The sequence below is a fragment of the Microtus pennsylvanicus genome, chromosome 13 (genome assembly GCF_037038515.1).
Source record: "Microtus pennsylvanicus isolate mMicPen1 chromosome 13, mMicPen1.hap1, whole genome shotgun sequence".
NCBI classification, from domain to species: domain Eukaryota; kingdom Metazoa; phylum Chordata; class Mammalia; order Rodentia; family Cricetidae; genus Microtus; species Microtus pennsylvanicus.
This window is the reverse complement of record NC_134591.1, coordinates 43,816,459-43,840,269: the sequence shown is the minus strand read 5'-3', so window position 1 is coordinate 43,840,269 and position 23,811 is coordinate 43,816,459. Positions and strand designations below refer to the sequence as shown.

The window sequence follows — 23,811 nt, the reverse complement described above, 5'->3', positions numbered from 1 at the left end:
CTTTGTTAGACCCTCTCTGCCAGCCTGGGGATGGCATGCCTTTTTCTACTCTCAGAAGTGGAAGAACATGGACTTGAGAGATGAGATGGCTTAGCAGCTAAGAGCACACACTGCTCTTGCACAAGACCTGAGTTTGGTGCCTAGAACCCACATTGGGTGGGTCACAACACCCTCTTCTGGTCTCTGAAGGCATCTGCACTCACACCCACACACCTACATATAAATACAAACAAGTATACAAAATTAAAGATAAAATCTTTGTTTCTGCTCCAGTAGAATACTGGAGAAATACAGTCTGTGTAACAGGTTTTCCAAATGGTGGGCTCCCACGTATCCTCATGGCCTAGTACTACACTGAGCAACTCTGCTGTGTGGGGAATCTTCGGTTCCAGGAGACTCAGCAGGCCATGAAGCTGTCTTCACTCCAAAGAGTTGTCTGGAAGCAGATATGGGCCATGTGGATAAGCCAGGACCAGCGAGAGGTGCTTCAGGGATCACAGAGGCTGATTCCACATGAGGAAGAACTTCCAGGTTGACTCTGACAGGAAGTGCTCTATCATATCACAGCAAATGAGGAGGCTAGCCATCAGCCAGGAATGTGGAGTGGAAGGATACTTGCCTGGAGTGAGGTCTGGGGTGAAGTGAGCTGCTAACAGATGCCTGGGTTTACTGGAGAGCCATGGAGATCAGGGTGTGTTTTAGTTTGGGGCTGCTGGGCTCACAGCATCATTCCATAGGCTTCTCTGCCCTTGGTGCCACTTGGCCTTCAAGCCTTTGATCTTGTAGGTGGACCTGCCTATTTCCCAAGAGCTGCCTTTATAAGCTGCGTGCTCCTGTGTATTTTGCAAACTGGCTCAGGTGCAGAGAAGGCATGAGAAAGAGAGACCTCCAGAGTCCATTCGTATTTGTGGAGGGAGTATTGCACACACTACCTTCACACACCAGTGGGGCTTTATTGGTGGGACTCAGAACCGTGACAAACCCCAGCATGCAGACTGTGAGGGCTGGTACAGGTGCTAGGAGATTGCGATGAGAAGCCTCCGTGGGATTTGCTGCTCAGGGCCCTTTTCTCCTCTCAGTTCTTCCGGTCAAGTTTGTAGGAACATAATTCAGCACTTCACAAACTGATGGGTGACCTCGAAGATCCCCACAGACTCCTGAGTCTTCTCGTCATAGTCTGTCCAGTCCTGTGAAATAAGGCAGCATTAGCCTCTCAAGGCAGAACGGACAGTGTGGACAGTGAAGACCCAGGTTCCAAAGCCCAATGCAGGCTCTGACTCAGCAGGTCACGACCACAGGAAACCCTTGACAGAACAGACAACTCAGGCCTGAACTCCATCTCCCAGTCCTATACCAGGCAAGTTTTCATGTTACTTCCTCAAACCTAAGTTCAGCCCTTGATTTATTTATTTATTTTTTCAAGACAAGTGTTCTTGTGATCTGTGGCTGTCCTGGAACTTGCTTTGTAGACCAGGCTGGCCTCAAACTCCTCTGTAGACCAGGCTGGCCTCAACTCAGAGATCCACCTGCCTCTGCCTCCCGAGTGCCTGGATTAAAGGTTTGTGTTACCATCACCAGGGTTTTGAGTTCTGCCCTTTATTTAAAAATGGAGAAAAGAGACTTGAGAGTGAATGTTGAAAGAATGAAATGGAACATGGAAACATGCTTAGCACAGAAACCAGCAGTTACAAGGAGCCATGCTAATAGAACTGGTGTCCTTCCTTCACAGCTGGGACAAAAGACTTGTCTATCTGCAGGGCTGAAACAATACTATAGGTGATCACCACAAGTGCTTCAACTACTGCTCCCAGGGAGACGGGTTAGCCTCCTATGAGCACCTGTCCCAGGTTTTCACCAACGGGTAAAGTAAATACCTCTGTTTATGTGTTTAAGAACAGCATATTTCCTACGTAGCTCACGGCCACCAGCACTGTAACTCAAGCCTGAATGAAGCTTATCTACTGTGCATGTCCCATGTCAAACACGTTCAGCCTTCTCGCATGTACACACATGGGACTGCACTCCAGCACTGTATGTAGAGCCATTTAAATAGCAGGTTCACTAACAAGAAGCACCCAAATTCAGACCTAGCTCTCCACTGAGAATCCCCGTTTACCAAAAAAATAATTCCTACCAGGTACCATATAGCACCTTGCCAGATCCCCAAGTCTCACCTTCTCTTGCAGATTGATGTCACTGAAAACTGTCCCTGACTCCACACCTTCAGCAGCAAACCCGGCCTGCAAGGGACAGGAAAAGAGAGTGAGGCTGAGGAAAGACAGCGCCTGTGAAGACTAGCCCAGGGCTGGGCTTGCTAGCAAAGCCTTCACGATGAAAGCAACTGCAGCATAAGCAGCGGCTCCTGACAAACCCGAGCTTCTAGTGACTCGCACTCCACGGTGTATCTAAGTTACAGCCCTGGCCTAGAAGACTGCCTTTGCTTCCTTCTGTTGCTGCAATATCATCATGATCCAAAGGCAGCTTGGGGAGGAAGGGTTTACTGCTGTAGCCCATGGCCCAGGGAAGCCAAGGCAGGACCCTGGAGACAGGAACCAGCAGAGGCCATCTAGGAAGACTGCTTCTAGCCCGCTTGCCTACTTTCCTTTCTCTTCTCTTTTCCCCCCTTTCTCCTTCCTTTCCCTTCATTATTTCTTTTTAGAGACAGGTCTCACTATGGAGCTCTGGTTGACCTGGAACTTACTATGAAAACCAGGCTGGTTTTGAGCATACAAAGATCCATCTGCCTCTGCCCTGCAAATGCTGGGACTAAAGGCGTGTGGCCATGTCTAGCCTCAGCTATCTTCCTTATATATCCCGGGCTCACCTCAATAGGCAATCAGGACAGTTCTTCAGTTGAGGCTCCCTATTCTGGTGATTCTGGTTTGTGTTAACAAAAACTAGCCCAAAACAAAGGCAGGAGTGGGGTAAATTCTCCATCACCTCTGTCTGTTAAAGGACCTGGGTACACACTCCACTCTTCTCTGACTGAACCTTAGATTTTAGTTTTTGTTTTGTTTGATTTTTCTGAGATAGGGTCTTCTCTACACAGCTCTGGCTGTCCTAGGACTCCCTATGTAGGCCAGGTTGTAAGAGTCAGACAGACCTGGGTTCAGTTTACAGCCCTCTGCTTACTAACTAAAGGACCCTGGCAAACCGCACTGTGGTAGTTTGAATGTATTTGGCCCCCATAAACTCATAGGGAATGGCACTATTAGGAGGTGTGGTTTTGTTGGGATAAGTATGGCCTTGCTAGAGGAAGAGTGTCACTGTGGGGACAGACTGAGGTTTCTTATGCTTAGGATACCATGCAGTGTCCTCTGCCTGCAAAATGTAGGGCTCTCAGCTCCTCTAGCACATCTGCCTGCAGGTTGCCATGCTCCCCACCATGATGATAATGGACTAAACCTCTGAAACCCTAAACCAGCCCCAATGAAATGTTATCCTTTATAAGAGCTGCTGTGGTCATAGTGTCTCTTCCCAGCAATAAAACCCTAACTAAGACATGCGCAGTCTCTGACATTCCCTTGTATGAAATTAGGATGAATCACTCCCTAGGGTTACAGTGAGGATGAAATGAAGTAACATGTAAAGGAAATAGGCATGGAGCACAGCATACAGCAGGCATTTAATAAGTGACAATTACTATTCATAGAATTCCTGGCTTGTGCTATAGCTCAGTGTAACACTGAAGGGAAGAGTAAGATGGAGAATTCCTATTTCACAGTTTCTATAAGAAGCAAAGTTCTGTTACTACATTCCCTCCCCTGAGAGTCCTCTTAAAAATACAAACCTGGGGCTGGAAGTCAATTGGTTCAAGGCCACGACACTCAAACTCTACTATTGTCTTGAACTTCTCATTGTCTTCAGCCTAGAAAGGAAGCATATTGGGGAGGCAGGCCCAATGGGTCCCCAGGAGACCCATGCCCTCTGTCCTTTCTGCTATGTGGATCCTTACTGGACCCATGAGCCCAGAACAGGACCCAGAACAACTTAGCCCTTTTTAAAAGAAGCCTGACTTGGACACCGCTCCCAGGAGGACCTTCTGTAGGCGCAGTTTCTGTAGAAGAAAGAGTAAGGGTCCTTGGGTCGGCCTTCCTGCATGTCTAACAGAGCTGAGGAAAACCTACATGTTCATTGTGAGATCTGAATCACATAGGAAGAGCTGATCACAGTTCCATGAAATGTAAATGATCAGCACCCAGAAGACAGTAAGAATGTCATGTTCCAAAGGCTCCAGACCATCCGTATGGTCCGAGTAGGCATAGCATGGCCTTTTGCTAACCATCTACTATGCCATGAGGACAAGGGCTGGGAGACTGAAGAGGGTGCCTCTTAGGAGGTGGGTGGCCAAGAAACCCATGCCTACTTCACCCATGGGCTCAGTGACTACCCAGGACCATGCCCAAATTTTCAATCCACTGTACTTCAGGAAAACACTGCAATACCACGCAGTGTATGGTGGGCAAAAGATGGACAGAGCCAACGAACAAATAAGTACATTAAAGAGCATGCTCCCTGCAAGAAGGCATGGTGGCAAGTGCTTGTCATCTCAGCATTCAGGAGGCTGAAACAGGAGTAGGCTGAGGTTGAGCCAAGTCTGAACTACCTAGTGAGACCTAGTCTCAAATAACAACAACATCAAAAGTTTTAAGTACATGGGACAATGTCCAGTGGTTTGGCCACTCTGATGCAGCTACTCTTGAACCCACTCCTCCTAACCACCAGTTCAGATTTAATTCGACCACCCCAGTCACTACAGCAGGGAACTTACGTTGTAAGACTTGATGGTGCTGCTCAAAATTTCTGAAATACAAAAAGGAAAAGTTGACTTGAATCCATACCCACGCTCCACTCAAGGAAAAAGAGTGAGCTGCCCAGGTTTTAGCACTTCAGCCCTGTGTCTACCCCGGACAACAAAAGTCTGCTTCCAGTCAGCCTGGAAGAATCTGGCCATCATCGCCTGACCTACCAATGGAGTTTTCCCGTGCACACAGTTTACACTTCTGGACCATGGAGGCACTGCCACGGCCACCTTTCAACGCCACACTGTCCTGACAAGAAACAAACATAACCTCTAGTTACGTGCCAGCTAGATGCAACGGTCCCAGAGATCGCATCCCTGTTATCCAGTGGAAGAGACCAAGACCCACAGAAGTGAGTCACTTGCTGACAGATGTCAAAGAGGGTTGGGGTAGCTCAGTGGTAGAGCGTGTTTAGGATGTGCAGAGCCCTGGAGTCAGTTCCTCAGCACACCTGGGGTGGGGTGGGGCAGCACCCTAAGGAGTCTTTTTGTGATTGAGAAAAAAAGGTCCCCCTTGATTTTGAACTTTGCCTCATATCCCAAAGATGCCTGTTGTTCCCAGTGCTGACTACAATGGTGCTTGCTCTCGGAAGTCACCAAACCAAACCAAACCAACCCAACCAACCAACCCCAACTCTGCCCAGGAGTATGCGCAGTAGGGACTATTACCATCAGTCGGATGTATTGCCACTTCTCTGAAATCTCACCGCAGTTGCCACATTTCATCTTGGGGCAGAAAAAGAATATTAGTTGAGCAGTTGGCGTAGTTACAAAGACACCTCAGGAAGGGTGAGTACAGTTTAGTGTGAAGCAGGCTCATAACCTACCACAGCCTTCTATCTATTTGTTTTAGATAGGCTCTCGCTATGTAGCCCAAACTGTTTTTGACCCTGAGATCTTCCTGCCTCTGCTTTCGGAGTACTGGGATTCCGAGTGAGTGCCACTATGTCTAATGTAGCCTATTTTCTAGGCGAGTCTTAGCGCATCCTACAACCAACCCCAAGGAGGACACGAGCAGACTTATCTCCAGTCAAGGAACAAGTTGTTTCTGGTGCCGTCATCCCTACCCTCTTCTAAAATACGTATCATTTGGCTGGGAAGTCCAAGTCACAGAGCCCTGAGCAACTGTGCCTAGCTAGGAGCTTTGCATTTAGGGTCCTAAGAGTGCTGGGGTTAAGCTTTCAGCATTTTGTTTTTTCTTTTCTGTCTCCTTTCTTATTCTATTATTCCTTCAAGTAAAAGAAGTTCATTTTCCAAGTGAGCCCTGGAACTCATGCTCTAAAACATTTGGAAACAGGAGCTGTGGATGCAGAGGTCGAGCACTTGTCTAGTACCAAGGGGATTAAATGGTAATAAAAGGATCAGTAATGACTTCCTGAAAGGCAAGGCTTTGGATGGGTATGTGAGTGGCTGGGATAGGCTAGGAAAATAAAGCAGAATCTGGAACGTGAAAAGCCTCACAGTTTGGACCTCTATAGAGCACACCGAAACAAAGGGCGGTCAACTTTCACAATAAGATGAGCCAGAAAATAAAACAAGGTGAGTTTTATTCACCTTATTAAGTAATCACAAGATCCCCTCAAATAACATTTTGTTCAGTGTCTGTTTACACATCAAGAGCTGGGGAGACTACACAGTGGAAGAATGCTAACGTACGGCCCTAGATTCGGATATAAGCCCAGGACTGCAGAGGGGGAAAAAGACCAAGCCTCACCGTGGGAGGAGGTCGCCCATCTGTAATCCCAGCACACGGAAGGGAAAGGCAAAATCAGTTACCTTCTGCTACATAAAGAGCAGACGAGATTATATGAGACTGATATAATTAATAAAAATAAAAGCTAAAATACCAGTCTGAAAAACCCACTTATATGCCTGATTAACTACCTAGGGACCCAGCACAAGAGAAACGCTCCCAGTTCTATACTGAGATCACGGCTTGGCCTGAGCCCTACGACGCCCACTGCCTCCCGATGCTCCACCCTTTCCCAGGAGGGATCCGCCTTCCGCCTCACCTTCAGATACCACCGGAAGTCCTCACCCACTGGCCGAAGGTTGGTGACGTTCTCCAGCGTGGCTTTGAGCTGCAGCGCGATTTTCTGAGGAGAGGGCGGGCCAGGCTGAATGCACAGCCGCGCGTGCGCAGCCGCGTGCCCCGCTCCACCCCGCCCCTCCCAGCTCAAGCCCGGGGGCTTCAACGCGAGTTCATTCCTTTCACCCCATCCTGGTAGAGCTCGTGACTGTCGGGTCCTCGCCGCCTTCACCCCACCTCTGACTCGGCTACCGGACCCTCCGGTGGCGAGTCCCCTCCCCTTACCCCCATTGCTGTCTGGCCCACGTTTTGCCGCTGTGACCTCTGCTTTCCGGCCCGTCGTAAAAGGCTGGCACCGCCGCGCAGCCTCAGTGCGGGTGGGCGGGAATCGGGGCGTTGGCCAGCCGTGTAATCCGCCGGGGAGAGCTTTTCTCGGTTGGGTGCGCTGGAACCCGTGGAATCGCTAATGCCAGAGATAGTTCCTGCTTCTCAATTTGTGCCACCACCAGGCAGGCAGGGCATTCTGGCTCGAAACCTCTGCTAGACCGCTCTAGCCCCTCGGTTTTCTTTCCGCTTCCTTACTACCCTGTGGTACTGAGTCGTCTTAGGTTGCAGCCTCGTGGACTTGGCGTAGTGGCCCTCCGCTAAACTGCTCACTCTGTCTACATGCCGGATCTGATGCTGCGATCTTTCCCACAGGGCTACACTGTGTCCACCTCCTCGTGGTCAGTGTCCGAAAACAGCTGGTTCACCCCTACGGTCTTATTCTATCGTATCTTTTCCCGACACTGCAGGAGCCCGTTGGCATCAACATCCGAAAATGTCATCCACTTGAAACTTTTATAACCTCGTCTTCGTTTTAATTTTATGTGTTTGCGTGTTTTGCCGTTTTGTACATGTGTGCACCACATATGCATGCGGCTCCCGCCGAGACCAGAAGAGGGCACCGGATCCCTCAGTAACTGTTGACTGTGAGCCACCATATATATGGATGCTAGGAATTGGATTGGGGTACTCGGCAACAATACTCTAAATCGTTGAGCCATCTCCCCACTTGTGTCTTTTTTTTTTTTTTGATTTTTCGAGACAGGGTTTCTCTGTAGCTTTTGGTTCCTGTCCTGGAACTAGCTCTTGTAGACCAGGCTGGCCTCGAACTCACAGAGATCCGCCTGCCTCTGCCTCCCGAGTGCTGGGATTAAAGGCGTGCGCCACCACAGCCCGGCTCCACTTGTGTCTTAAATAAAAAAGTCTTTTTCATCTCAATAGTCTGACATCCTACCTTGTCAGATACAAATGATATTCCTAACTTGAAGCAGCAGAGTGAATCATGGAGTCTGAGAACGCTTTTGGGACCTTGTCTAAGGTGGGGATATCTCTTAAGGATGATGTGTATTTAGGTTCATCATGTCTCTCAGACACACGCAACCTATCATGTCCCTTCTCTCCTGGTGCAATCTACCCAGCTACTTGCCTAAAACCATGAAATTTATGTAACAGCAAGAGAAAACTATCAATCCACGTGCTGAAGTTTTCCTTCACACTGAAATACAGCATCTATTTAAAAAAGAAAGAAAGAAAGAAAGAAAGCCTGACCACAATGCAGTTTCATGCCCGAGAAGCTAACACTACCTGGCTGTGAAATGTATCCTAGTGGTGGAACACTTGCTTAGTATGTATAAATCCCAGTCTTACACACACTATATGTAAATCCAACAGCCAATATTCAAATAATTTCTTTAGTGCTGTCAACTTTAGTTTTTTTAAATCATGACCCAGTTAGGGTCAAACATTGTATTATTTTGTCTGCTTTAGTGGAAATAAAATCCAAGACCTCATGAATGGTAGGCAGGCGCTTTTCTAGTTGATTTGTCTTGTAAATATCTAGGTTCCTTTTCCCTTGGAAACTGGGTGTGATGGCACCAGCCTGCAACCACAGTACTTGGGAGACTGATCCCAAGTTCTAAGCTATCCTGGGCAGCAAAACGAAGGGAGGCTCTCTGTTAAAACAAACTTGTCCTGGAATCTCCTTTCAATACTGCTGAGATTCCCAACTCTTGTTGTATTAAAAAAAATATTTAGTATATGTGTGTTCACCAGCATGCGCCCATGCCACAGCACAGGTGTAAAAATTTAGTCATTTCTTGCCTTCCACCTTGTTGAGGCAGGGTCCGTTTCTGCTGCTGGGTGCTTGCTTAGTCCAGGCTAGCCGGCCCATGCAGGTCTCAGGGATGGAGATGGTGGATGTCATGTCAGGCTTATGTAAAGTTAAAGCTTTACTGCCAGAACCATCTCCCTGGCCTCATTGAATGTTTGTATTTTACATGAGAAATAATTCACACATTAGGTGTTTAGAAAAATAACAAAAAGTAGATGTTATCACATTTATTAAAGACCATCATTTATTGTTTATAAAAATTGCCCCAATATACAGAAAAAATTCCTAATTATGGTAACTAAAAATTCCCACCCCCTCATGTCCACAATATCCAATCTAGATTGGTTTAATCTTGAAATGTAATCCAATAAGGCTGAAGACTAAACACTTCAGGTCCTGGACAAGATAATAAAACACTCGTAAGCCTTCCGGATCCCTAAAATACAAAAGAAAATAAAGATGTTTAAGAAGCAGAGGAAAATTGGCAAATAAAATAACCCTGATTACCACAAAAATGTTCCTTATGAAGGTATTTACAGTAGTAAACCCCGAGGAAGCACATGTCCACTAAGAAGGAAAGGGTCACTTATTAAAATAAAGTAAGTGTGCTGTTTTTACTGTGAAAAACATAAAACCAAGGGGGAAACCATGATTTCTAAAACAGATTCTGTCTTATGCTTTTTTAAAAAAGTTGGAAATCTAGGTCAGTGGTGGAGCACGGCTCTAACCACGTTCAATTCCCAGTACCGCAAACAAACAGCCACCCCCTCCCGATTCTTTGTAACAAATAGATCCCATTCCATGTTATAATTCACACCACTGGCAACATGAATCTTAAAATTTAGATACGAGATTTCAAATTTCACGGAGACTAAGACAGGGTAGTCTGAAACAGTCAACACTGAGAAAGTGTTCAGTCAGTGACCAACATTTGTTTGGCCTTAATTTTCTCTTCTGGTTGCTATTATGCATTCCTCAGTGTCATGGAGAAGCAGTAACTGAATGAACCACCACAAGTAAAAAAAGCAGCCTTTGAAAACACAATTGGCCTGAATCCATAAGCTATGCATTTTTGGGTTCAGCCATGAATGAAGACAGTCAGGTTCATGAAGTTCCCAACTATCATATACATGTTCAGATGGTTTTCACTGCTGTTATTTCCTAAATGATATAACAGATATTCACAGAGTTTGGTTTTATAAAGATGATTTAAAGTATATGAGAAGTACACAGGCTCTGTGAAAATATGACACTATTTTAACTAAGGGAATTGAGCATTCAAGATTCTGGTACCAAAATTCCTGGAACCAACCCTCCATGATACTGAAAAACAAGTGTAACCTGAGCCCTATGAATGAGGAGGACCATGCTGACTTCTGTCTTGTGTCTGCACCACATCTTTCTATGCTGGCCCCATTTGACTGACATTTTCTGTCCTTCCTTCCTTTCTGTATTTTGTTTTTTAAGACAGGGTTTCTCTGTAGCTTTGGAGCCTGTCCTGGAACTAGCTCTTGTAGACCAAGCTGGTCTTGAACTCAGAGAGATTCACCTGCCTCTGCCTCCCAAGTGCTGAGATTAAGGCATGTGCCACCCCCACCCCACCCCCCCGCTGACATTTTCTTTTTACTCTCTAACAACAGACACTACTGGATATAAATATCATATATACTTACTTAGACTGGTTGACATCAATAAGGGAACCAATTTTTGATGTTGTAAAAGAAATGTGTTCGTCGCCAATGACAATTTCAAGCTCCTAGAAACATTAAAAAACAAAACAAAACAAAAACAAAGACAGCACTGGGTCATTAATCAAGCACACAGGACAAGGCTCGTTCAAACTCTGATATTCATGCTTGCATCTACCAAGCCACCTCTCCAGCCCTTTTCTTCTTTAAAATAATATTTACTTATTGGTGTGTGTGTGATGTATGCATGTAGGCACAAATCTCAGGGTACATTCTAGAGGTCAGAGGACAGCTTATAGGAGTTTCTCCTCACACCTTTATGTGGGTTATGGAGAATGAACACACGCTGCCAAGTGTGGCAACAAGAGCCTTTACCCACTGGTCCATCTTGATACTCCCTACTTTATTAAAAGAAGCACAAGTTATACCTGTATCCCACTCTACACTTTGGCATCCCCTAAAACTGGTGTGTATTCCTGCTACTTGCTTTTCCAGATTTAGCAGCATACTTTTAAAATAAATGTCCATACCTGGTAATATATATATATATTTCATTCCATGTTTTTTCTAGGATTTATCCATGTTGATCTACTCAACAATTTAAATGCACTGAATGTGCTGTTTCCTTACTGAAGCAGACTTAAGTTCCCAACTTTTGTTACTAGACATGATGTGGCAAGAACGTTCTAGGTCTTGGGGCTGAGGTCACAGTAAATATCTGTGCTAGTCCTGGAGTTGGGTCCCCAGCTCCACCAAAACTAAGTATTTTCCGCTCTGCCAGCTCCTATCCAAATGGTTTCCTAATATGGCCACACTGGTACTTTTTTTCCTGCCATAGGTGTATGAATTCTTTCTATACTTTTGAAGACCTGGGTGAACCTTTAGAAAATGTGATGTCCTAATTTTTGCAGGTTACAAATGCACCTGTAAATCTGTTCAATATTTGAGTTCAATGTTTGTTCAATGTTTGAGTCTATAGACTGTCTATTTATATCCATTGTAACATTTTGCCCCCCACGTGGGGTTATTTTTTTATTGCCTTATAGTTCTTTATATATTCTGTAGAGACACTCCTTGTTAGATATATTTTCCAAGATTCTTCATCCAGTCTGTGGCTCTTTTCAACTTTATTTAGATGTCTTCGGTAAAACAAGTTTTAAGTTTAATGAAGTCAAATTTACAAATCTTTTCCTTTAAGGAGAGAAAGTTGTCTTTGTTTTTTGAGATGGGTCTCACTATGCAACTTTGGCTGGTCTAGAACTCACAGAGGCCTGCCAGCCAGTTTCCGATGTGCTGAGACTAGAGGCATGTGCCAACATGCTCAGCACAATTTACATTGTCAAAGAACCCCCTGGCTGTAGGGTAGAAACACAGAAACCAGAAGAATGGAGTAGAGTAGTAGCAGTAGAGGTAGAATTATCTTTTATTTTTTAGTTATTAAAAAAGTAACAGCGCTGGATAGCTGGCTCAGTGGTTAAGAGCACTAGCTGCTCTTCCAGAGGACCTGGGTTCCATTCCCAGCACCCACATGGGACTACCGGTTCTCCCTCCTGCCCCGGTGTCCCACAGAGCAGCGGTCTGCATCTCCTTTGTAAGAAGTACAGTCAGCAGAGCACTCACCTGCCGGCCTACTCGGTCAGGAGGGGGCCACAGAGCATCGTCTTCTTTGGTGATCTCACTGTCATCAATGATTCTCTTCAATTCCTCCATCACACTTTTATGTACATAAGCCTAAAATCAGGTTTAAAATGCATTAACGGAACACATGAGCTTACTGAGATATGAGTATGCCTAAATTTTGGTCATTATCTCTTACAAGCAAGAATACTTACAGTGAGCCTCAGATTTAGTATCTGGGCTTTAATTTCCTGTATATAAATATGGCAGACTACACAGTCCCATGGGCATTTATATTCAGGGTCTAAAGAACATACATATATGTCAGGTAGTATGCGCATGCCTTATTTCCAGGGTAGGCAGAGGAAGGCGAATATCTGAGTTTGAGGCTAGCTTGGTGTGTAGAGAGAGTTCCAGGACAGTCAGGGCTACACAGAGAAATCTCTATCTAAAAACAAACAAACAAAACACCCAAAACAAAATAGTAATAAAAAAAACCCCAAAAAACAAAAAAGAGAACCAGACAACAGCAAACAAAAGAGAAAAGAAAAAGAACTGAGTACTTGTTTCCCCACTCTTCATTTGTCATCACTACCAGAGAGAGCACAAACACAGCAGAACAAAAGGCTCTTGAGTGAAGGAAAGCATCGTACCTCCTTTCTGATCATGACATCATTCTTGTAATTGCTGTTGTTGGCATATCGCAGTTTTCCTGTGGGGGCAAAAAAAAAAAATGATTGCAATGTACAACAAAACATGATCAAAGAAAGCACCAGGAGCCTACTAACAATATTAACTTTGCCTACATTATACCCAAGTTCAACCTGCTTCACAGTTGTCTTTTCAGTATTCCACTGTAAACTACCAACCCACTGAAGGTGCACCTGACACTGAACTAGAGTTGAGGCAAAAGCTACTAGGATGTGGCAAAAGAACACAGGCAGGCTCTTTAACTACTCTGGCAAATAGCTTTTTGCAGGTCAAGGACCTCAGCTGTAAACAGGAATTGTAAACTGCTAACTTACCTGCACAGAGAATCCGCACAGAGAACACGGTGAGGCTCAACTGGGTTGTGAAGCATTTTGAAAACTGTAGAAAGCTGGATACACAAATACACACACATACACACCCATGCGGTCTCGAGACACTGATCAATTACTGCATACTTTTAAATTGAGCACATATGGTTCCTAAGGCCCTTTGTGCACGTGTACAACCATCAGGTCAGTTTGGGCATATAATGGAGATGAAGAAGATTAAAAACGACAAAATCACCTGAGCACACACCTTTGATCCCAGCACTCAGGAGGCAGAGGCTGGTGAATTTCTGTGAGTTTGAGACTAATCTGGTTTGCGTGGCAATTTTGGAACAGGCAAGGCTACACAGTAAGACCCTGTCTCAAAAAAAAAAAAACCCAAAAAACTAACAAAGCAAAAGAACCACAATGTATTGTTGTAGAAAAAAAATCAGAAAACTGGGGAGAAGAAGCATCTAGTTTAGGCTGAAGGTCTGAACAGGTTTCATGCATAAAATGACTTTGAGTGGGTGGGATATGGGAAGAATGTACAATAAGATGTAGGTGTGGGTTAAGGGACCAAAAAAAGACAAGATGGTGTCCTGAACAGAATTCACATCAAAGAGACTGGAAATTAAAAAGTGCTTGGGATGTGGCAGGCAGAAACGACGTAGTGTGGGATGAGTATGTGTAGGGCTGAGGCTGGTAAGCAGGAAAGGAACTCAGTGTGGCCGTTGCCATGGTAAGGGCTTTGAATTTACCAGGAAGGAAGAGAGCAGCTATTGACAGTGTCCGAGACCTACAATAATACAATTACACAGGCCTGCTGCTACATTTTCTTGTCCATCTTACAGAGAATGAAAAGGAAAAGATTTGAGTAGAATTGTCCTTGCCACCTCACCACACTGCAACCTTCCCAAATGTTACCAATCAGATACGTTCTAATTGTCACCAACAGTATCCTAAATCTTCTCCACATCTATAGCCCTAGTTGTCAGAGTCCCAATCACCATCTCTTATGACCTGACAACCACCATCACTCTTGCCTACTCTGTGCCCAAGAGCTAGGATCCTTTTTGAAGAACAGATCACACCTTTTCTCTTAAAAGTTTCAAGTTGTTTCCTGCTGCACCTATTCATGCCATGGCCTATAAACACCTACATGGCAAGGCTCCTACCTAACACCGTCTCCTGCTGATGTGTGAGCAATAAAAACTCATAGAGAGAAATTAGAGTTCAACCCGAAGGTCAGAAAAGCAAAACAGCCAGCCACCGGCTCTTTCCTCTACCTCAAGTGATCCTGCCTCCAAGAATCTCAGAATGAGACTGAGAGCAGTCTCCGCGCCCCCATCCCCCCCTTTTTTTGAGACAGGGATCCTTAGTAGCTATGGAGCCAGTCCTGGAACTCGCTCTGTAGACTGGGCTGGCCTCGAACTCACAGAGATCCACCTGCCTCTGCCTCCTGAGTGCTGAGATTAAAGGCGAGCGCCACCACTGCCTGGCTTCCTCCTGTTTTATAATCCTTTCTAGGGCTGGAATTAAAGGCAAGCACTGCCCAGTTTCTATGGCAACTAGTGTGGCTACTGGGATTAAAGGTGCTACCACTGCCTGATCTGTAAAGCTGACCAGTGGGGCTGTTTTACTCTCTGATCTTCAGACAAGCTTTATTAAAAAATGAAATGCCACTAAATCCTACTATTCTCCCTAGAATTCGCTATTATCCTTCAGTTATCACAATGGATCCCTAAAACATGCCTGGCTCTTTGCTGTCCTATGGCCTTTTCACTTGATACTGCTAGAGAATGCTTTTTTTTTCATGAGCGTCACGAATTGATCCCTTTCAATTATGGCTCAATTCAAATACCCACTCTTCGGAGTGCTCTCTAAAAGCGACATTATTTTTTTCCTTTCTTTTCTCTCTCACTCTCTCTCTTTTCCTTTCTTTTGGTTTTTCGAGACAGGGCTTCTCTATGTAACAGTCCTAACTGGAACTAGCTCTTGTAGACCAGGCTGGCCTCGAACTCACAGAAATCCGCCTGCCTCTGCCTCCCGAGTGCTGGGATTAAGGAGTGCACTACCACTGCCCAGCTCGACACTATTTTCTAATCAGTTCTCACTATAGGAAATAACTGTTTATAGTTTCTTCCAGTACTAAAACACATTTTCCACGAAAGAGGAAATCTATCTTCGTTGCTCTATCCCCAGAGTGGAACACAGCCAGGTGTAAGATGGACATTCAATCAATCTTGGTTGAAATGTAAGCAATCCGGCTTTTTTAAAGTTACTAAGGAGAAGCTCCAGTGTATGGACAAAAAGAACCAGTGAAGCAGAAAAAAGAACGCTCCTTTCACAACCCAACAGTACCGGTCTCAGCCCCTTCCTTCACTTCGCCACATTCGCGAGCCCCGGCTTCTGCGCCCTCCCCCAGGTCCCGTCCCTCTCCCGGCAGGCGCGGGGTCGCTCTTACCATCAGGTCGGAATTCAAACTCCAGGAACTCATGACCGAACTTGCCTTTGTGACCCACGTAGTAACGCAGGTAAAAGTCACTCTCCATAGTTCACAAGGGAAATCAAAACCGAACTTTAGGAACAGATCACACTACTATGATCGGCGCCCTATTGGCGCTCGGAAATGACGCCAAGCCACCGCGACGCGAACAGTTTTTCGCTCTCGGGAGGCGGGAACGAGATTGCCACGCCCCCTCGTCCTGAGGCGAGATCAAGATGACCGCTTCCCCTGGCCGGAAGTCCAGTGTTCTGCTAGGGGCTGGGCATCCGTGAGGGCGTGTTCCTTCACGAGTGCGTCAGGAGACTTTTACCTATAGAGTTTAGACCCAATACTCCGACAGAAGTGAGTCGAACGGGGCTATTCACACTCTGAACCTCCGTAAAATGGGACAAAATGGTTCCCCGCCATTGAGCTCGCTGCGCCCTTCCCCGCCCCCAGTGTCTGAGTCAGGAGTGGGCTTTGAGGGCGAGAGTAGTAGCGAATAGCGATGGTCTAGTACTCAAAAGCTTAATTCAAAGGGGCACGAATTTGAGACTAGGGTCTGCATACTAAGACCCTGTTTCGAAAAAGTTTTACTTTTGTTTTTAATTGTTTTTTGAGACAGGGTTTCTCTGTTTTATGGCTCTGGCTGTCCTGGAACTCGCACTGTAGACCAAGCTGAACACGAACGCACAGAGATCCACCTGCCTCTGCCTCCCAAGTGCTGAGATTAAAGGTGTGCGCCACCACCGCTTGCTTGGCTTACTTAACTGTCTTTTAAGAAAAACTGTTTTCAATGATTCCTTCCCCAAACCACAACGTTGCCTGGAGCTTGCCTCCACTGCCGACGTTCCTTTCTGCCATTTATTTTACATACAGGCAGGGTACTGCTACATGGTCAGTACTGAGCTGAGACTTGTAACCCTCCTAATCTTCCAGAGTGTCACCGCCCAAGCACAAGTTCACAAGTTGCCTTTCATCTCCTGTCTTCCAGGCTAACATCTAGGATAGGTGTTGTGGGTAGATGTTATAGATGTTAAAATGGATGTCGGGTTCCCATTCTTAGTAGTGATACTCAGCCCTGGCTGCGTACTGATGGACTCCCACATTGACGCCTCCAAAAATACCCAGGCCAGAACTAACTAGGCATGGTGGCCCACGCCTTTAGTCCCAGCACTTCAGAGGCAGATCTCTGTGAGTTTAAACCCAGCCTGGTCTACACAGTAGTTCCAAGCCAGCCCCTCTAATAAAACAAAACAAAAAAGTAGGTGAGTCAAACATGGGAACCACTACCCAAGAGGTCATTTTTAAGAGTCAAAGTTGACCTCTGAAAGTTTTCAGACTGAGAATTTTAAGGTTGAATAGGTCAAAAACAATAAAAGCTCTAATTATAGGAGATTGACACACATCTTTACCAAATAAACTATTTCGCCATTCCCTCACCTACCACCGATATGGCTTTTGAGACAGAGTCTCACTGTATAGCCCTGGCTGGCCTGGAACTCACTATGTAGGCAAGACTGGGCTTGAGCACAGATATTCACCCACCTTTGCCTCTGGAGTATTGGTATTAGAGGCATGTGCCATCACTATGTGCAGCTCCTACTGCATTTTAGAAAGACCCCTTTGGCTGTCATATAAGCTAGACTGGAAAACTGAAAGCCGAGAAGTATAATACCTTTATGATAGGCAGTTGTTAAAGTATCCACGAGGGTAGTAATACGATGATGACCCCTGTGCAGGTAATAACAATGCAGATTGAAAAGTGAGTGGATTTGAAATCAAATACCATAATGCAAAGGGTAGGCAAAGGGGACTAAGTTGTGGCCAAAGCTGTAAGGAGAAAACCAGAAATAGGGTGGTGTTTACACTAAAATAAGAGTACTCCAGGAAGCATGGCCTAGTGTTAAATACTGCTCTTAGGTCAAGGAAGAAAAGGACTGGAGGTGTCTACAAGATTTCAAATAAGGGAGGCCCTAGATGACCTTGGTAGAAGTCACCTCAACGGCATGAGAGTAAGTGGCAGCTCAGAAATATTGGGCAGCAGGTAGGGAAAAATAATAATGGTGATGTGGAGTTATCTAACCCAAACTGACGTGAGGTTGCTTCCTGGAGGAGATAAACCTATTTTAGTACTTAATAACAAGTAGGAAATCCTAGGCAGAGACCACTACACATGGTATTGCTCTTTAGGACTACTAAAAAGACCCGTACGTTACCCATTTCTTTATAAAATAGGAGTGGATAATACTGAAGATATTATTTTATAGGATTATTGCTAAGATTGAGGTGATTTGTGTAAACCATTTGGTATACATTAAGTGATAGCCCACACCTCCCCCCATTAAAGCACCACAATGAAACAAAACAGATTTTTTTAAAAAATGAATTTAATCTCTCTAGAAACAATGTGCTGATTTTACAAATGTCCACATTTGGTTTTCAGTTCACCAAGATGATGTCAGTACAGCTAGTGAAATGGAGCACACCTCCTTCAGCCCCTCGGCCTCTAGAAGAAGCTAGATTGCCAAGGGTCTGCATACAGAAGCTAGTGGAACTCAGAATGACACGACAAGAGCAGAAATGGTTAGTGCGACCCAGCATTCTATATGCCCTACTATTATACCAAATGTGGCGATGTGGAGGGTTTGAGTTTGCAAACCAGTACTCTACCCCTCACGTTCACAGCTTGTATAGAACAAAATGCCATTTTAAAAGTTGGTGGTTTGTACAGTCTTCTCTTGTAGTTTTTGTAAAAAAAAAAAGTATCAAAAACCTTGTCTTTAAATATATATGTATATATAGTTATACAGGTAGCTTTTTTAAAATTAGTTTTGACAGCACAAAATGTTTGCAAATGCAGTTCTTAAGACCGTGCACATGGTGCACAGTCTGAGTGACGCTTCCTCTAATTAACTGAAAGGCTGGAGCTTTCATTTCCTCCACCTTCTAAATTCTTCATATCCTGCAAACTCCCAAATACCCTAAAAATACCGTGTAAAGAGACTCTGACACTCTATCTTCATGCATTTATGGAGAAGAAAACTACGTCTTTAGAAGCTGCTAACTTACTGATGTTCTGTGAAATGGGGAGTGTGTGGTGGGATGGGAGTGGTCTTTGCATTCCTGTGGGATTAGACCTCTTTCCTCGTACTCCCAGTAGCGCCTCACTACTGTGACTGGGGGATATTCTCTCCAGATTCTGTATCTCTATCATCTTGTCTTCTTTCTCACAACTGAGAAAAATCTAAAAGGTGCTCGACAACATGGCATGCTTCTGCTGAAAATCCCACTGTTAAGACATTAGTTTTCACTGACCATTTCAAGAATCTCAACTCAAATAAATAAAAAGAAGTCAGCATTCCCTGTAGCCACTGAGAAGCCTAAGGTGGAAAAATGTCATGCCTTCAAAGTGCTGGCAGTAAGTTTCCCATGATCCCTCGTACACAGTAAACAACGAAAGAAAGGTCTGCTTCATTAAATCAGAGTTACTTTATAAAGTGCTCATGCTGAACTTGTCTTTCCAAGCAGTTCCACTTCTTGTCACCTCTCCTTGAGCTCTGTAGTCCAGGTATAATGGACCACAAGCTGTCCCTAAAGCCCGGCTGCGAACCCCTGCCTCAGTCTCAGCTCTGTCTCTGCGACCAGAAGCAGCCTCAACACCGCTCTTTAGTTAAGTCTTCTGTGAAGACCCGGTTTTTCATATTTTCAGGCAAAATGACCCATCTTTTTTGTTATGCCCTGGCAGTATTGTAAGTGAAGTCTACTTTTTTTTTTATCCATATGTATCTTCCACTGCAGTGAGCTCTGAAAGGGTGAAAGACATTTTAATTGACCTTTGATGTTTGCAATGCCTAGCACACACATAGCACCTAGCAGGTAGTTTAGAGATTAACTGAAGGGCTCAACAGTATTAACTGCCATCAGTTTAAGTCCCATCTCATCATTTTTACTCCTTGAAGTCAGAAGCCATTTCAGTCTCTCTGTGTATACATACACACACATTCTGAATAGTAAACCAAGTTCTAGTTTCTTGTTTCAGAAAGGCCATTTCTGGTAGGCCTGTCTCAATCCATTGGACAGTCATGGGAGAGGGAGCAGGTTTGATAGCTTGTTTCAGGCAGTCCAGAGTTGTCTTTGGAGAAGGGAGAACAAAAGGACTGGCCTAGTTGGTTGAGTGATTCATCACTGAGCATCCTTCTGGCTGTTACTGGCTGTGGCCACAGATGCACAGTGGCAAAAGGCAACATAGAATTTGAAAAATACCTCAGAATGAGGCTCAAAGTCTTCAATGATAGGAGGAAGTGGATCTCCTCAGACTGCTGCTGATCTGCTGCTGTCCATGTACTTGTCTGTTTGTTGTAGGTTGCATCTATAGCCTCTGCTTTCAGACTGTGGTTGAAGCATATTCAGGGAAGATGGTATTTATGAGTTGTGAATTTAATCATCTTTTGGAAATCCTAGTCGGTGCGTTTCAACCTTATTTTGAAGTCAAGGGTCTGACTGAAAATTGGGAAACTATGTATTAACTACTCTTAGTTATTTCAGTTCCTTTGGAAGCAGATTTTTAAACGAGTTGCTTGTTTTATGTAAAATTTTGATGCTTTCACTTTCACCATTTTTCTTCAGTTAAAATTGACTTTCTTTTCCATCCTTGAATGAATATAGTGAGTAAGCTCCATAGGAGTTGGCCACCTGCTTGTGAGACTGTTTGCAATGGGTCCGAGGTCAGCTGCATTTATCCAATGACTGTCTCAGGACCATCAACACGTGTATACCAGAAAGACGTCGTCAGAACACAGCAACTTTTTTTTTAAAGGTTAGAAAACATATGAGTGACATAAAGTAAGCTCCTAGGAACAGGATGGCAGAACTTCAGATGATCTGCCTGAAATTCAGAGGCTGTCAAGTTCGTGAGACATTCAAGCCAGAGGGTGAGAACAGGAGACATTTTAACTGTCAAGTTCCAGGTATGTCAAGGGTGGATACATATCCTCTGCTCCCACCTAAGCCATACTTCCATGTTGCACTTGACCTGATCATTTAGCTGGAGTGAACTAGCAGAACAGCAGAATCACGGAAAGACCATACTTTGGAAGAGAGAGCTAGTGGGGACTGAATTCCTTTTGGGATTATGGGCTTATGTTTCAACAGTGAATCCCATGGACAAAAAATGGTATTTCTCTCCACCCCACCCCCAAGGCTCAGAAAAAGTAAAGGTGATGTTCACAATGAAAAAAGATCTATATAAATACCCAGAGTTTTCCTTTTATTTATAAAGCAGTAAAACAAATCCTTGTGTGGACACATTCCCAATATGCTATAATATCTCCCATGGTATTTCCTCCCCCCAAATATAACTTTGGATGTGGTCACATTTTTGGACTTAGTTTTATCCATGTGAACATTTGACGGTAAGAAACATGTTTATTATTTTAAAATATTTCCCCTACTTAAGAAAATGGTAGAAAGTAAGGGGATGGAGAAATAGAGATGTAATCAAACCTATTCCAAAACCTTTGTCCTCATCCACAGCTACTCAGAGGTTCAGTGCCTGAGCCAGTTCTTACAGTCAACTTTGGAATCCTAGAAATGTCTTCACTTAGCTCTAGAGCAGTGGTTCTCAATCTTCCTAATGCTGCGATCCTTGAATACAGTTCCTCATGTAGTGGTGACCCCCAGCTATAAAATTATTTTTGTTGTTACTTCATACCTGTAATTTTGCTACTGTTATGAATCGTAATGTAAATATCTGTGTTTCCCAGTAGTCTTAGGTGACCCTGTGAGAGGGCCATTTGACCCACAAAGGGGTCGTGACCCATGGGTTGAGAACTGCTGCTCTAGAGGCTCAGCCTTCAGGAGCTTCAGAGGAAGCCAGCCTGAGTCCCCACCGAGAGCTGAACTTTAAGAGGACTCGCTGCGCTCTGCTATTGTGAGCTCATGAGGGCTTCTGGCACTGTGTATCAGTGGCATCTATATCAGAAAGCCTAGGTGGGTGTCATGGCAGCCATGGATGAGCTCAAAAGCTTCTTACTGGCTCACCAAGGCCACGGGAGTACCAGAGGTGAAAAGATCTACCTTTCCTGCCACATGTCTGCATGAACTGTGGCATCTATTTTCTGAATGAAGTTTCTGACGGTGTCTCTGAAAACTAGATACCCCTCTCGTGGACTGTTTTAAAACAACTTTGTTTTATGTATTTGAACTATAGTCATAAGTGTGCCTCTTCTCTACAGAGTTTTTTCTTCCTCTCATACAAACATACACACATAAACACAGAGTCTGTGCAGTGGGCCAGTCATACCAAAAATAAATACTTTCACTTCTCTAAATTATTTATAGAGCTAACCTTACTTTTGAAATATGTTAATAAATAATCTAAATGAGGAAGGGAGTTGAAGTGTTCTTTTTATACTTATGTTGATGGATAGCCACAAAGCATTTTATTTACAAAAAAAACCCCAAGTCCCTCAAACCTAAAAAAGCCCTCAAATCAAACATCCTCTGTAAATATAGTATTCAAATGATGAGTAAAGTTTGTACCATTGGCCCCCGTTTGGTTATATACATCATGTTAGTCACTCAGCAGTAGCTGTCCCATGAATTCCTCATGGGTAGTGCAACCAGTTAAAAAGTGTATAAAACATTATACATATAAAAACTTTCACATCCTTTGGATGTCTGCAGTTCATCATAACTTTGTGGTTACCTTTTCGCAACATAAATTTAAAAAAAGTTACACGCACACATTCATACACACTCACACAGACCCATATATAGAAATAGCATTCATCCAGTCACACACCATCCATCCAAAGGGAGTAGTGCATAGGACTGAACTCCATGAGGCACGAAGTGGGTGGTCCCATCCTCAGGGCAGTCCATCATCTTCAAGACTTAATGCCACTCGCTGGGGAAATAGAGCAAGAAATCATCATTAGATCTATAAGAGGCAATCTTTACTGAATATCAACAAAAGTATCAGACACAGTATTACTTTATAGAGATTAGCTCACATAATCTTCAACTGCCAATGACAAGATTTATCATACTTATTTCAGAGATGAGAAAACTGAGGCTCAATTATACCACTCTGGATCACACAGAAAATGGCCAAAGTTTGATCGCATGTCTGTGCAGCTCTAGAAATGTAGCTTTCCCCCATCATTTTGTTCTCTCCTTCCAGAAAGAAGGGCAGCAAAGATTTAAACTTAGGTTCCTTATAGTATTTTAAATTGGGTGAACTTAAGAGGGTTAACTGTCAAATGTTAAATCTTGGTCAGTTAGCCACCTGTCTCTAAAATACAAATCACAATGAAGTGGGTACCATGTTGCACCCCTCTTACGTGATATAAGAGCATTGGAAAGCAATATAAGTAATGATATCTAGTTCCCAGTCCTCGTTTCCAGTTATTGGATGTTCAGTTCTCTTCTGCCTCAAATGGCTGACCAATGGCTCTGTTCTCTTCGGGGTTAAAATTCTTTCCTATACTGATGTAAAAGCTGTTGATTTATATCTCGTAATGATCACAGTTCTGTATTAGTCTCAGAGTTCTGGACAGGAAAGTTCCTACACTTATTTTTAATTAAGTGAATCCCTTTTCTCTCTTTCTGCTTTCTTTTCTAGGATACACATCTAACATTCTGTATCGTGCTCACAGAACCTTGACTGCCACTTTTCCCATTTCCTGGGCACCTCCTTGGATAGATCCCAGTTTCGTTACTTTTCTCAAGCTATTTGGGGATTGCCTTCCTTCACTTATCTAAGCCTTAGTTTCATCAACTGTTAGTGAGGTTAGGATCTACTTCACAGGGTTGGTGAGAAACCAGATGAGATAACATTTTTAGGGTTTTTACATGCTACCTAGCAAGTATGACATCTGAAGTAGCCTAGTCAAACCTAACCAGCGTAAAATAAGCATTTTCCATTTCTGAATATGCCACATATGAAGAAAAGAAAAAAAACGAAACCCCATTGCCTTTCAAGTTAATTTTTGGTTCTATTTAATTTCTCCAT

At 44.1% G+C, this 23,811-nt stretch overlaps 3 protein-coding genes across 14 annotated transcripts in view; all 3 read right to left on the bottom strand.

Moving 5' to 3' along the window:
• Positions 1–933: 933 nt before the first annotated feature.
• Positions 934–7,310, bottom strand: Czib (CXXC motif containing zinc binding protein). Its single transcript, XM_075947202.1, has 8 exons — positions 7,116–7,310; positions 6,814–6,897; positions 5,471–5,527; positions 4,970–5,051; positions 4,772–4,803; positions 3,791–3,868; positions 2,175–2,240; positions 934–1,187 (listed from the first exon to the last, which is right to left on the bottom strand). Exons 1-8 carry the CDS (start codon positions 7,119–7,121, stop codon positions 1,110–1,112), a joined length of 483 nt encoding a protein of 160 aa, XP_075803317.1. The 5' UTR covers positions 7,122–7,310; the 3' UTR covers positions 934–1,109.
• Positions 7,311–9,201: 1,891 nt separating this feature from the next.
• Magoh (mago homolog, exon junction complex subunit) lies at positions 9,202–15,951 on the bottom strand. Its single transcript, XM_075946006.1, has 5 exons — positions 15,774–15,951; positions 12,944–13,002; positions 12,294–12,404; positions 10,659–10,741; positions 9,202–9,421 (listed from the first exon to the last, which is right to left on the bottom strand). The coding sequence occupies exons 1-5, from the start codon at positions 15,859–15,861 to the stop codon at positions 9,322–9,324; spliced, it is 441 nt and encodes a 146-aa protein (XP_075802121.1). The 5' UTR covers positions 15,862–15,951; the 3' UTR covers positions 9,202–9,321.
• Positions 15,952–18,172: 2,221 nt separating this feature from the next.
• Lrp8 (LDL receptor related protein 8) overlaps positions 18,173–23,811 on the bottom strand; it is a 71,239-nt gene continuing 65,600 nt past the window's right edge. For 8 of the 12 annotated variants that reach the window (XM_075947167.1, XM_075947170.1, XM_075947168.1 and 5 more), the window contains one exon: positions 18,179–22,704. In XM_075947167.1, the coding sequence (XP_075803282.1) occupies positions 22,666–22,704 (39 nt within the window). In that variant the 3' untranslated portion in view covers positions 18,179–22,665. Of the gene's footprint in view, positions 22,705–23,811 lie in introns of all 12 variants that reach the window. The other 4 variants (XM_075947171.1, XM_075947174.1, XM_075947177.1 and 1 more) reach the window with 1 other exon arrangement.